The sequence below is a fragment of the Helianthus annuus genome, chromosome 7 (genome assembly GCF_002127325.2).
Source record: "Helianthus annuus cultivar XRQ/B chromosome 7, HanXRQr2.0-SUNRISE, whole genome shotgun sequence".
Lineage (NCBI taxonomy): Eukaryota > Viridiplantae > Streptophyta > Magnoliopsida > Asterales > Asteraceae > Helianthus > Helianthus annuus.
This window is the reverse complement of record NC_035439.2, coordinates 72,739,104-72,754,833: the sequence shown is the minus strand read 5'-3', so window position 1 is coordinate 72,754,833 and position 15,730 is coordinate 72,739,104. Positions and strand designations below refer to the sequence as shown.

Below are 15,730 nucleotides of genomic sequence, written 5' to 3'. Positions count from 1 at the left end.
CCAGAGCGATCTTTGGGATGAACTTTGAGTGTTCTGTAGCTTCAGCTGGTCGATAGGCGAGGCGAAAGTCTCGCTCTGCCTCTTCGCTGTATCTAACGTGTTGCCTTGGCCTATAGTATTCATGATTTCTTTGCAAGCGATTGAAAACTGAGGAACCTCATCATCTTGCCATGTTGGGTCATTTGGGTCTGTATCATCCCGCTCGTTGTTCATGTTGCGCAGCGTGAGCCGGCTATGAACTGGTCCTCTCTCGACATTAAACGGATAGTCATAATAGCTTTCTGTTTCTCCCCGTGTATCGCACGTGTCATGCACGCTTGGTCTTCTCTGGGGAGGAGGCCTGTTGATTCTTCCTAGGAGATTTTGCTGTGGGGGTATTTGGCGCGCCCCCTGACTCTGGCCCTGAGGTGTAACCAAGGACGGTTTTGCCGTTAAAACTGCTTGCTGTGCGCTCAAAGATTGATACGCCGCATTGATGGTGGCAATTTGTTTGGCGTACCACGAGGCTGGAGTTTCGCCTTCGGGTAGCCCTAGTAGCGTCGAAATATTCTGAGGTGGAGCTGGATTTGAGGGTCTAGCACCATTGTTTCCTGGGGTTACCGTCTGAGTGATGTGAGTGATGCTCGCGCAGGGTCCCCCGGTGTTGACGACTTCGATTTCACCGATTTATTCCATCTGTTGGGCTTGGACGTTTTGATTGTCTTCCCCCAACACTGCATTGGAGTTTGCTCCAAAACCAAACTCATGAACGATTCCTTGACCCGCCATGATCGAAGGAAAAAACAATGAAAGCTCAGAAAAAGAAGATGAAGGTGATTTTGTAAAAACCGGTGGGCGCCAATGAAGAAACACGTAACTAATTTTATTGTTAATTAGTTTGGTTTATGTTTCAACCATAAGGGTTAATCTTCTTTGGTTTCCTGAGCTCCTTAATGACCGTATGATCCTGCAAAACAGAAACACCGTTAGCTCGTTAAGAGGGGAATATGGGGGTTTCCCTCTTAACCAGACTCCGGCGTGAGAATAAGTATCTGCTTTGTGGAGATTAAAGTGAGCAAAGAGTGAGAGTAGAGGGAATAGAACGGTTTAACCTGTGAACTAAGGTCTTTATTTATAGCCGGAGAGGTGTAGAGGATGTGGGCTGATGGGCCTTGGGCCGGAAGCCGACAACGTAGCGGATATGCTCCTTGTCTCACTGGTGTTGACCGTTAGTGGCTTCTAGAAGCTTTCAGGTGCTGGCGCACCGTGATTGGAGCCACGTGTCACTGTTATCGGCCTCGTTGTCCCTCTACCACCAGCAGGTTAGTGGAGATCGTGGTGCAGGTGTCTCTGCCCTGTGATTGGTGCCACGTAAGCGTCCTTGAGTACTTTTTGTCTCATGTACGTCAGACGATCGTGGAGCACGATTGAGCAGAGCCTGGAGGGTGCGGATTGGCTCTTTTCATCTGCCACTTGTACCTTTGTACCTTCTGGAGTGGTCATGAGCTACAGGTCCTGCGCGACCCTTACTGAGCACGCAACCAGCCCGCGCAAGATTGTAGTTGTCAAAGACTCTTATCCAGAAAGCTAAGTGTTGAGATCAATGTTCTTTCTTGTTTAGACCCCGCGCGAGGTTAATTAATACTAAAGTAGGCCGCGCGAGGTTGGGATTGAACATCTTGCTCATTAAGGAGTATGGTTCTGCGCGAGACCTGTAAAAAGGTCTGCGTGGCTTTTTGAGACCATACCCCTTCACAAGTCCTAAAGACGACACGAATAAAAGAAATTTTCCGATAAAAAAAAAACTAATGTATGCATTGTTTTTTGTTTTCTTGACAACCACCGAAAACACCCTTAGGGTTAAGTTGCCACTGTTTCGTTTCCTCTCTTTGGAGGTGTTAGAGGAGTGACTCTGTTCTGTTTGGGCGTGGTGGTACAAAAAGAAATGGCTTTGCCGGAAGATGGAGGTGGAGAGCATGATTATGGTGGTCCGTGGCACGATGTTCAGAATCGGAAGAGTAACCGGAACAGGGGAGATGGTGTGGAATGGACTTTTCTAGTGCAAAACATCTCGGAAAAAGTTACAAGAAATATCATGTGGAGGGCTTTCCGACCGTTTGGATTTGTATCGGATGTATACGTGGCTCGGAAAAGGGACTCCAGTGGCAGGTGCTTTGGATTTGTACGGTACGTTGGTGTGGCGAACATGAAGGAAACATTGGTGTCTATGAATACAGTTAGGATGTTTGATATGAAGGTTTCAGTTTCGTTGGCTAAGTATGACAAGGAGCATAAGAAGATTAACTATAACCCTGACATGTGGGGTCGGGGTCAATGGAGGCCGAAAAATGGGAACCAAAGGAATGAGAATAACTCGGGAGCAAGAAATTATGCAGAAGGTCCCCAAAATCCTCAACAGTCATCGGATCAAGGACCTAAACATGCACCGGGTAGTAATCAAGGAAGGTCTTTTGCTGACTTGTTCAAAGGAAAACCTGTAGAAGAAAGTCATGGGACTAAAGTAATTACTGTTCAAGGGAAAGGTTCATTGTATCCCCTTCATTGTGTTGGGAGGTCAGTGCTCGGGTACGCCAAAGTTGTTATGACTGTAAGAGATATGAAACTGGCAATGGAGGATGAAGGCATGACGGAAGTTGGAATTTCGTACGCTGGTGGGGTGACTTATCTACTAACTTTCAGGGATAAAACAATGGCCAATACGTGCATGGAGCTATATGTCAGTTTCTTCAAAAAGATGTTCTCAAAATACCACTTATGGTTGGGGGAGGATATCCCTTTTAGCAGGATGGCGACCATTAACATTACTGGTGTACCGTTCATGATCCGAGATAACACACTTTTTGATAACATAGGGGGTTTATTTGGGGAAGTAGTAGAAAAATCATCATTTTCGTGGCAAAAGGAGGATAACTCCCTGACCTCGGTTAAGATAATTACGTCCCAAGCGTCCAAGATTGATGAAGCTGTGGTCATAAAGTGGAATAATAGAACAACCGCAGTCTGGGTAGTAGAATTTCCTGATCTATGGCAACCAGCTAGGGATGATGATTCAGTGTTGGATTCTCAGGATAGTGGTTTTGAATCAAACTCGGGTTCAGACATGGAGTCGGAAGATATGGAGGCAGGAAATATGGAGGATTTGGAGGAGGGAGAGTTAAGGCAAGGAATGGAGAACGTGGAACAGAGCAATGATGTTGATCGGAGGAATGATCGGCCGGAGAATGTTCCGGTAGTCGGAGATCAAACAGTTGGTAATCAAGAGTCATTGGAAGACCAAGGGACTGGGGGTGTTAATGCAAACGTGGTTTTTCACGATGTGCATGGGAAAGAGATGGGGGCGGCGCACGTGCGGATTAATGATGAGTCACATGTGTCAGTGTCAGATCAGCCAAACAAAGAGGATTGTGGTGGGCCAAGTGAGTTTAAATTAGGTATGCAAAATAATGGGCCTGTTGTCGATGAAGTTGATATGCAATGCAATGGCTCTAATGATGGGCCAGATGAATTAGGCCCAATGTCGGCTGTAAATTTGGGTAAAAGAAACAGGGGTGAAAGAAGCCCACCCTCCATTGGATCAACACAGGGTCCTTCACAGCGAATGTTTAATCACTCTGGTAGGATTGACAGAGAACCTTTAGATCTTAATACTCCTGTTCGGGAGAATTCGGGTATCAACAGTGCAATACCTCCGATCCCCAAAGAGGATACTGGTGCACCGGAAGTTCAAACAGGTAGCATGGAGTCTGAGGGTAATTTTTTGGGGGACGGGGAGGATGTAGATGCGAGTGTTCCGGTCCCGAACCAGGTTGTCGATGAAGAGGTTGAGGACACAATTAGGGTTGGGGCTCTCATTGGTGTGGATCTTAATGGTTTCGAGGCTCAGACAGAGATGCTTGTTGTAGATGAAGGTGTTCAAAATGGTTCTCGATGAATTGTCTCTCAATCAATATTAGGGGGGTCAGGGATAGTCGGAAGTCGGAGTGGATTCGGGGATTAAAAACTTGTCATGGGTTACATTTTATTGCTATCCAAGAAACGAAGCTGCAGGATTCTGATTCGTTCATGTTCAATCAGTTCTGGGGTAGGTCCGAGTTTCAGCTAGCTGCGGTTAACTCACAAGGTAGATCAGGTGGTTTGGCCTGTCTATGGTGTCCGTCTGTATTCAGGTGTGTTGATATTGTCCGAAATAGATTCTTTATTGTGGTTTCTGGTCTTTTGATGCCTTCAGGGTGTAGAATTAATTACATGAATGTTTATGCTCCTAATGATGCCGCAACCAGGCGGTCAGTGTGGTCAGAAATTTTGGGTGTAAAAAATGCACTACAAGGTTTATGGGTTGTAATGGGTGATTTCAATGAGGTGCGAGATGCTAGTGAGCGAAAGAATTCTGAATTCTCTGAAGCAAATGCTGAGGCTTTCAATCAGTTCATCCTCTCCGCTGGGTTGGTTGAATTTAACATGGGTGGGGGCAATTTTACATACATATCTGACAATGGGCAAAAGCTTAGTAAGCTGGATAGATTCCTGGTGTGTTTGGGGTTTAGAGAGCGGTGGCCTAATGCAACAGTTCTAGCTTTAGAAAGAGGTGCGTCGGATCATCGGCCAATCGTCCTGTCAACTGTTCAGTCTGATTTCGGCCATATACCTTTCAGGTTCTTTAACTCATGGTTTGAGTACCCGGGTTTTGCTAGCTACGCCGTACAGATTTGTAGTGAATTCTCTTTTTCGGGCCCGGAGGATCTGGCTCTTGCAATTAAATTGAGGTGGTTAAAAAATAAAATTAAGGCCTGGCTAAAGGAGGAAAAGGAAGTTCGGGAGGGCATCTATGGTAGAAAAAAAAGGAGATTGGTTAGCATTGAAAATTTGGCGGAGGAAAGAGTGCTCCTGGAAGAAGAATTGGCGGAGAGAGCCGAGTGTAAGAACTATGTGGCTGAATTCGACCGTTTAAAGCAACTTGATTTGAGGCAAAAGTCTAGGTCCAAGTGGGCCATAGATGGAGATGAAAATTCTGCCTACTTCCATCACATCATTAACGCGAACATCTCTACAAATAGGCTGAATGGATTGTTGATTGATGGGGTTTGGGTTACGAACCCTTTGGCTATCAAGGAAGCGTTATTTGTTTTCTTTGATCATCAGTTTAAGGAACCAATGCCTAATAGACCGGGATTGGTATGTCCAAATCTGGCTACCATCTCGGAAAATGAGGCAGCTATGTTGGAATCCCCTTTTTCGGTGGAGGAAATTAAAGATGCAATATGGGAGTGTGAGGGGGATCGGGCACCAGGACCGGATGGTTTTAATTTTAAGTTTATTAAACGTTGTTGGTCGGGTCTCCGAGAGGATTTCGTGAAACTATTCAACAAATTTTATGAAACAGGTTCCCTGAATAAAAGCTGCACCTCATCCTTCATAGCGCTGATCCCCAAGGTTAAAGATCCGACGAGCCCGGCGGACTTTAGGCCAATTAGTCTAATTGGTGTGATAAACAAAGTGATATCAAAGGTGCTTGTGAATCGGCTAAAAGGGATTATGGGAAAATTGATTTCGGAGCAACAATCAGCGTTTATGGCCGGAAGGAATATCATGGATGGTCCACTTATTCTCAACGAGGTGCTCAGTTGGTTAAAAAAGACTAAGAGAAACGGGATGTTCTTTAAAGTGGACTTTAATAAAGCGTATGACTCCGTTAACTGGAGATTCCTTGACTCGATTATGGCGCAAATGAACTTTCCAAGCAGGTGGAGGGGATGGGTTATGGCCACGCTGTATTCCGCCAGAGCCTCTGTTCTGGTTAATGGGTCACCAACGAGAGAGTTTGACTGTTCTAGGGGTCTACGTCAGGGTGACCCACTCTCTCCTTTCTTATTTGTCATAGTCATGGAGGCCCTCACCGGGATAATGAAAAAAGCAGTGTCAATTGGGTTGTTCAAAGGGATTAACTTCTCTTGTGAAGGGCCAGTTCTATCTCATTTGATATATGCAGACGATGTGATGTTTGTTGGAGAGTGGTCAAGGGCGAATGCTGTCAATTTAAGGCGGATAATGAGATGCTTCTACCTAGCTTCTGGGTTGAAAGTAAACTTAGCTAAATGCAGCATATTTGGAGTGGGAGTTGGAGAAGAGGAGGTTCAAGACGCGGCCCTGTTCCTTAGATGTAGACAAGGTACGTTTCCATTTAAACACCTTGGTTTAATGGTAGGAGCGAATATGAATCTGGCTCGAAATTGGAAACCGGTGCTTGATACATTCAGGAGTAGACTATCAATATGGAAAGCTAAAACGCTTTCCTATGGTGGGAGAATAACACTTATAAAATCGGTGTTAAACTCACTACCAACTTATTATTTTTCTTTGTTTAAAGCTCCAATTAAAGTTCTTGATGCGTTAGACAAGATTAGACGGGTCTTTTTTTGGGGCGGGTCGGAAGAAAAGGCAAAAATGAACTGGGTTGCTTGGGATAAAACGATCGCACCGGTGGAATATGGGGGGTTGGGGTTTGGATCTCTTAGGGATGCAAACTTGGCTATGCTAGCGAAGTGGTGGTGGCGTTTCAAAACAGAAAAAAAAGGGTTGTGGCGACGGATTGTTTGGGCAATACATCATAGGTCAAGGGCATGGAACGACATCCCGGTGAAGGTGTCGGTGCCGGGGCCGTGGAAAAACATCCATAGTATAAGGCAGTCGTTTATAGATGCAAATATCGATCTACACCAGGACTGTGTTGCGGTAGTGGGCAGCGGGAAAAATGTATTTTTTTGGCTGGATATATGGTTGGATCAATCGCCGTTATACGCTAAATTCCCAGCCCTATTCAAGGAGGAATCGGTAAAACAATGTTTGGTTGCTGATCGGTGCGGTCATGGCAGCTCTGGGCTAACGTTAACCTAGGCCTGGACTCGGCCTGCACTTGATCCAGAAGCTGCTAATCAGCTTCAGCAGCTGATAGTTATGCTCGCAGGTTGGGTTAATTCGGCCGGCCCTGATATATGGAAATGGAAGCACGATAAGAATGGTAATTTCTCCGTCTCAAGTATAAAGAAACTGCTTAGTTCCGTAAATCGTATCACACCCGAACGTGTTTTTGAGTGGAACAACTGGGTACCCAAGAAGGTCGGAATAGTTGCATGGCGAGCGGAGATGGAAAGGTTGCCGACGAAGTGTGCTTTGGCTAGACGCAATATTCCGGTTCAAAATCTGTTTTGCGTTTTCTGTGGTGATTATGAAGAAACATGTGATCACGTCTTTGTCTCGTGTCACTATGCGCAAACAATATGGCAGAATTTGGCGGCATGGTGTATGATCCCTCCGATCATTGCATTTGGAATAAATGATCTACTCACACTACATGGTTCAAGCTCGGGATCGAGGAAAAGAAAGAAAGTAATTCATGCTATAGTTTTGGTCACCATTTGGAGCATATGGAAGTCTAGGAATGAAGTCGTTTTTCGGCAACTGAATCCAAACATGACGAGAAATTTGGACGAGATCAAATCGGTGACGTTTTTATGGGTCAAAAACAGGTCAAAGGTGGAGTCGCTATCTTGGGAAGATTGGAGTCACTTTAACTTAAGAGCTTTGATCTAATGTAATAGTTTTTGGTGTTGTGTTATGGTTCTTGGTTTAAACGTTGTATATTTGGTGGTAGCTCCTTGCTACAATGAATAAAATTTTTGTCGGCCGTTCAAAAAAAAAAATTTTGATGTTTATGTATTAAAGCAATATATTATTATTTTATATGATATAACAGCTGTGCAAGGGAAGGCGTAGAATGCCACCACGTGGAGGAATATTGTTTAGCCGACACAAATTTCATATTTATTTCTTTCGTCTCCAATGTTGACTCTTTATGTCGGCATTTAATTTTAGTACAATTCAATCAATGTTTTTGTTTTAATTAAACGAATAACACAAATAAAATCCAATATTGAGCTGTTTATTAAATAAAGTAGTTAAAAAATCTAAAAACTAATTATTTTACGTCAAATCTGTGTCGTATTACGAATCTATCGAATATTACCACCCTCAAAATAGGTAACGTAGAATAAACAAGTTTTATTAGTATTTTATTTAAATCATTTAAGGGATCTTTGATTTTGGCAAATCAAAATCTAATATAACACTTTGACTAATAACAATTCATATCGAATCGAATATCGAATTTTCAAATTATTCGAATCGAATTATTCAAATAATTTTTATTTTCTTTTGAATTCGTATTCGATTAAAACTTACCAAATTCGATTCAAATTCGTATTCAAATAAAAAACCCAATTCGTATTCGATTTGTATTCGATTAAAAATTCGAATTCGAATAAATTCGATTTGATTCAGATTCTTTAAAAACATGTAAATAACTATCAAAATGAAACATAAATTTTAAAGTAGCTATAAAGCACGATATCACATTAAAAAGTTTCATATAAAGTACTATAAGTCAAAAATTCAAAACGAGAAGTTGGGAATAAACACTTCACATTACAAGTTAATATTTTTAGGTTTAAAAATCTATTGATAGATTTGTTACTTAATTTTAGTTATGGGCCATGTAGTGGGTTTGATAATGGGTAATTTTAATACCTGGAATAAATTTTGAAAATGATTTATAGTATAACCTAATAAAAGTTATATATGTATTATATATAAAAATAATAATAAAAATGTATAATTTTTATTCGAATTTCGAATCGAATCGAATTTGAAATTATAAATGCGTATTCGGTTCGTATTCGATTTAGTTGAATCGAATTCGAATTCTTGTAATCGAAACGAATTCTTGAAAATCGAATCGAATTTAAACGAATTTCGAATTTTTCGAATTCGAAACGAATTCTGAACACCCCTAATTCAGAATTTTACTTTCACTGTTAAGAAAAATTCTATTTGTATAATCGTCACAGATTTACACTTGATTTCTGCTCGATTTTGCTCACAATAATGATTATGGGCAAAACTCGAAAAAAATGTCAATTTTGTGTGGGCAAAATCAAATCTATATCTATACTATATAATAAAAGAAACCTGATTTTGGACACGTGTCATTCATTGAAGATGTCTACATTTGTAATTTCCTACATTTTCATACTTAATATTATTATTTACCAAATTGACACTTTTTTATTTAGTTTACCCTTATCTCTTATTTTATGAAAAAAAATATTGATCCACGAAGATAAAGTTGCAAAAAATGAACTTTTTAATGTTATGCATGATATTTATCAACGGATGCGTGAGAGATATCTGTCGCCTAAAAACAAATTTTAAAATTTTTATTTTAAAAATTTGATGAAATTTCATCTGTAGAAATATCTACTTTTTCTTTTTATATTTTAAGTCCCTTGGTAAAACAAAAATTATATACTTTTTTTTTATCATCATGAAAAATCTTTCGTACAATCGCTAAAAACTTCATCGATAATCTCTGTTGGAATTTGGAAATATTACCTACGGCCATTACCGACGAATATTGGGTTTCACATTTGTAATTAGTTATTTTTTTTATTAAGATGCTATCGTTCTATTTGCTCATGTTCAAAATGACCAGAAAAGAAAACTCGGTTGTTTTTGTTTCTTGGAAATCATAATCCTTTTATTTGATTCAATCATTCTAGAAGTTTTAAAACTAAAATATAATCTATCATAATCAAATTCACATTTTAAAACCCTCAAAATTTAACCATTCAATAATCACAATTACTCACACGTATAAGCCCATATATAATCTAACCTACTTTTAATAAAGGATTCCAATTAATTCTACGTGAAATTTAAAGACTTTTTGTTATACACTTAATTTCATATATAATCTAATCTAACTTTTAATAATGTATATATGTGTGGACGCTCGGAGGGCAAAAGTGAAATTGCACTAATTTTAACGTTATTTCACTAAATTTGTGAAAATAACGTAAAAGCGGCGGACGATTAATCATGCATCATCATCATCATCATCATGTGGTGGCGTTGATAGCAGAAAGACAAAAGGGAACATGCACTAATCGGTCTTTGTCCCGATTACTGAGTGTTATGTGCCTTATGTCAAAAGCTTGATGCAAAACTACTATCGAGTCGGGGATCTTACTGAAAGCAGCCTCTACATCTTACTCTTCTCAGACCCTACCTTAGCTTTGCTATTTGTGGGATTTACCGAGTATGATGATGATGATTTAGTATATATAATTAGATTTAATCAACCCGTATAATACACAATACACGGGGTTTATAAAGATGTAATTTTTTTATTATTTAGTTTATAAAATTACATTTATCCAACCCGTGTAATATACAAGGTTACAAAATTACATTTATTTAACCCGTGTAATACACAGTGTTTTTAAAGATATAACTTTTTTTTATTATTTAGTATATATAATTAGATTTATTCAACCCGTACAATACACATATTTTTATTATTTGGTATATAAAATTACATTTATTCAGTACAATACATGAGGTTCTTAGAGATATAATTTTTTTTATTATTTAATATATAAAATTATATTTGTTCAACCCGTGTAATAAACGAGATTTTTAAAGAATAATTGTTTTAATTTAGTATATAAAATTACATTTATTCAACCCGTGTAATACACGGGGTTCTAACCTAGTATAAATATATGATGATTTGATTTTGTAGAATTGTCTTGGGAGTGAAACTTATGAGTTTCTCAAATTGCTAATGTTATTTATTATCGGAAAATGAGTTATAGTTTGTATTAATAAATCCAAGTTGCTTTTAAGTTTTCATCTAAATTTTATGCAACTATAATATTTGCGAATGGTTTGAAACAAACAAATGCAACTGTTATCGGGCCAAACTGAATATTTGCAAATGGTTTGAAACAAACAATTGTGGGATACATAGTGACAATTATGGGCTTAAACAGATCAGGCTAATTATTGGTCTGTAACACTATTTACTGGCCGTAACAATTATGGGCTGAAACTATATTAATACGATTGTTGGGCCAATATCATAACAATGCAAAATGTGTAATCACTGATCAGTAGGTCCAACGTTGTAAGGGTTAACCGAGTGGTGCGGTAAACATAGCAGCAAAGCAGTTTACCGAGCGGTAATACCGCCGTCGTCTGTGTTTACCGCTCGGCGAACATGGATGATCGGTGAACCTTTACCGACTCGGTGAGAGGGAGGGAAAGGGGGAGAGAGAGGGTGTGTGGTCGGGTCTATTTCTTGGTTTCAACCGTGGTTTTATTCCTCCCTGTTCGAGTGCGGAGCCGAACCAAAGTGGTAATCCTACCTGCCCCGTGTCTCCAGTTCCCACTCGACCCACCTCTTTCGGATCCGGTTTTGTCGATTATAATCAACAAAATACCTTTGATTGTGTAATGTTTTTTTTTAATCTTATTCTATTTTATTTTTTTTTACTGTTTTTTTAATTTTATCGTAATCTTTTTTTATTTAATGAAATGATTTTTAGTTTAAAAAAATTAGAAGTTAATTAAAAAAATTGAAAATTAATTAATTGAGTAATGATGACGAATGGGCTTTATGACTACGGCCTCAAGTGGCATAACGCCCCATAAAACCCCTGTGTGACGTGGCACGACACGTGTCGCATAACGGGCACAAAAGGGTTGTATGACTACGAATGGCCTAACCGATGGAATGATGGGTGATATTTTCCCATGATTGTTATTTTATAATAAAGATCTTAATATTGTGTACAAGATAAAGAGGAATGACCAAATCATTAAAATAATGAAGCATGTAAGGTCTTGAGTGCAACGTTGGTATAAATGATTACAAGGTACAATGTTTGTTTGTTTTTTTTTTTTTTTTTTTTTTCACAGAAACAAGAGTAGCAAAGAGAAGTATGAGTGTAACAAACCGACTTTTCGGGTCATTACTTGCCGCTGTCACTTCATTCTTAATTGCTTGTGCTCCTGAGATTTCGATTAACGCTAAGGGTTTAAGCTATGTTTTACAACGCATATTTAAACGCATTTTAAACGCTTATTACAATGCTTATTTAAAACGCAGATATCGCAATAAAACGCTGTTTATAACGCTTACTATTTAAAACACATTCTATCGCATATTACATCGCTTGTTTACACTAAACGCTATCGCAATGCAAACTCAACGCAATTTCAACTCAAACTCGAAACGCGGAGTTACTTTATGCATTTATGTGATGTGTGATATTTGTATGATTATTTGTTTAAATGTTATGTGGTTATCAATGCAACACTTATATGCTTAAACGCTCACTCGCAACTCAATTAAACGCAACGCAACACTTAACAAATGAAACGAAAGTTGGAAAACCAACAAACGAACCTGGCTGTCCGAATGGACATCCGCTCGGATGACCATCCGACCGGATGGCCATTCGACCGGACGCCATCCGACACTTCGCATCTCGCACCACCGACTTAACTCTCCACCCTACCTCTATAAATACCGTCATACACCTCCCTTTCACTGATTTGACACTCTCATTCGCTTACCTGCACTCAGTCACTTCGAGTCGCGATTCAAGGTTATTTTGTAAGCATTTCCTCTCAAATCTTGTACAACCTTCATCTTTAATCACTTCTACATCATCTTCATCAAAATCACATACAAACACTAACTTTTCTCCTGAAATCACTGATTTAGACCTCTTGAAGTTGGTCTCCACCTGTTTTGTTCCGCCAAACGGTTCAGGAACACCATTTGATAGAGATTGGTCCTAGATCTAAGGGATTTCACACTTTTTAACTTAAATCTCAACAAAATTTCAACACTTTTCAACTGTTTTGAAATTTTCTTCACTTTTCTACACGAAATCGATGGAATCTGGGCTCATTCAGACTCTCCACTTGTTTCTTAGTCGAGAGCTGGCTTGAAAACGGATTTCCACCAGAGAGATGACCGATTAACGGGTTAAACATGAATCTTCATTAAGAACGTGAGCTGATAGAATGGGCTAAGACCATTCGACCGAATGAGCTGGACTTGGTGTGTATCTGTTGTTTAACACGTCATCACGTCGTCTCCGTTAAACTCAAAACTTGTTACTTAGAAAATTTTACCAAAAAAAAAACATCAACTACAGATCATCTCGTTCGTATGGCCATCCGACCGGATGACCATCCGTTCGGATGACCTGGTATCTATATTTCACATTGTTTAAACTAAGTTTTTTATGAAACTTTGAATTTTAACGATTTACAAACAACACACAGACTCATTCGAATGGACATCCGTTCGAATGGTCATCCGCTTGGATGACCATCCGTCCGGATGACCATCCGTTCGGATGGGTTATACCCATTCATTCGGATCACCATTCGAACACTTAATCATCCAACATTCTGTTTACACACTGTTCAACACTCTGCTCAACGACTTATGCTTCTGTACATAGGCTAACTCAACGCGCTCCCTTCAATTCAATCAAGTTTGTGTTTACTTGTTAAACACACACTGTGAGTATACTCATACCCATTTTCGTTTAACGCACTTTTGGGTGTTACATACGTTCTATATCAAAACACAACACACAACGCAAACACTTTAAACGCTAACCGTTCCCGCATGCTATACGTGGTCTATGAATGCTTGTACTATGCTTATGCAGTGTTACACTATAACGCCTCTAGCAACGATAGTACTATAGTTTGGACTCAGCACCTGTAGTGGACAGGGGTTGCTAGGGATCACATCACTTTACTTCACATGTTCGCTGAACATGTGTCGCGCATACTCTACAATGCAGTCTCATGGTTAAGTTGTATTCATTGTTTAGTAGTTACTTGCTTCGCCCGTTACTTGATACATGTTGGTTATGCGTAAACGTTTTTACTACTATATGCTATGCAAACTTGTGTACTCACCTTTACATTTTATGTATTGACTTTGTTTTAACGTATGTGACAGGTTGATTTGGATGCTATGTTGAACAAGTTAGGAAGTCTAGAAACCCGCTAAATAAATCTGAGTTGTCGGAATAGAACTTTGAAGGGGTATGGTCCCAGATCTCACGTCAGCATCGACCGCGAGTGACCATTACCCTTATCAAAACCCCCATTAGCTAACAACCTACTTATGTCCATGCGGGAACGCATCGACACAGTGGGTGAATCCAATCTGTCCAGTGATGGAAGACTTACTTGGAATATTAGAACGGTAGAGTGATGCGGCATAGCATCACATCTGGTGTATGAAAACGGAAGTATTCACAGCGATGCGGCCTTGCACCGCGTCCAGTGAACACTTCTATCAATACAAGGAAGCTGGATAACAGCAACAGACACCACAGGCGACGATGCGGCTAGCATCGCATCTCGCGTATTTCTTGATCACAAGCAAGAGACGCGATAACATCAGATGTTACCGCAGGCAGCGATGCGGCTCGCACCGCATCCTATACGCCCAACAAGTGGGACTGACACACCAGTGCAAGTAGCGCCAATGACAGTCATCTGTCAGGGCTACGTAAGTGACAGACTGACGTGGCGTAACCTCCACACCCGACAAGCCTGACACACCTGCATAGGGGTAGCACGTCGTCAGTCTGTCCCTCATCCTCCTCCTTCACTCCTCGGCTATAAATACCAACCCCAAACCAGGTTTGAGGTATCTCTTCACAACTCTCTCACTACTACTACTATCATACTTTGCTTCCCAAGCAGATTACTGATTCTCACGCCGGAGAGTGGTAACAAGGAGCACCCCCCACCCCATCCTCCTTGTTACGAGTCACGGTTTGTTTCCTTGTGCAGGAGATCAACCCACCGGTGATCCAGCCAGCGATCCTCGGGAGGAAGGGATTAATCCTTCTCGACGAGACCAGTGAGTTAACCCTGCCCGGTTAACCATTGTTTCATCATTGGCGCCCACCGCTACTCTTAGCACTTTTTAAACCATCCTTTTCCCTCTCACAAGATCATGACTGATCACCAAAATAACACTGGGGATAACCAAAATCCCACAAACCTAGGTCCGATAGGGGTCAATCCCTCAACCTCGCATCCCGGACACATCGGCACGTCGACGCAAAGGGGCCCATCCCTTACGTTCGGACATGACTTATCACAGTACGCAGCTGTGATCCCACCAGGCACGGACCTTCATACCTGGTATGACCAGCAGGCAGCCCTCCTGACTGCAACATACAACCGCGCTTGTGCGGAAGCGCAAATACAAGCTGGGCCTACCCCAGCATCGCACACCCATGCTGACCGTATTCTACAATACGAAGGCAGGGTACATTCACGTCCAACTTCGAGAAGCAGACGTGAAGACCGCGGATCATCTTACTGTTCGGTCCACACAATCGACGAGGATGATTCCTCGTACGGATCCCACACCAGGGGACCAGTGCATACCCGCCTAGGTCCTTACGGTGAGGACAGGCGACGGTCCGCATCCCGACATGGCTCTGGAATTCAGAGCCGGTTGAGCCCGCAACCGTATACCGAAGGGTATGGTCGTACCGACCCGGACGACCATACATATATCGGGGAGTCGCATGACACCAACAGCAGACCGGGAGGACGCAACTATGTCCCTCCCACTCATCCCCGCAACACATACCTCAGGGCCTCAAAACGCCCTGAGAACCAGCCATACAGGCCGAAAGCTGCGGCCGAAAACTCCAAATTCGCCCTGCGAATTGCCCACGCCCATGTTACCACAACAAAATTCCCTTTCAACGTCGGGAAATACAACGGTTCGTCCGACCCGGACGACCACATGAACGTTTTCATGGGCGCAGGG

General features: G+C 41.1%; 1 protein-coding gene across 1 annotated transcript; it reads left to right on the top strand.

Annotated features, from left to right (window-relative positions):
- Window positions 1–6,951: 6,951 nt before the first annotated feature.
- LOC110866752 lies at window positions 6,952–7,587 on the top strand. The gene has a single exon (XM_022115895.1). The coding sequence runs from the start codon at window positions 6,952–6,954 to the stop codon at window positions 7,585–7,587; it is 636 nt and encodes a 211-aa protein (XP_021971587.1).
- The last annotated feature ends 8,143 nt before the right edge of the window (window positions 7,588–15,730 follow it).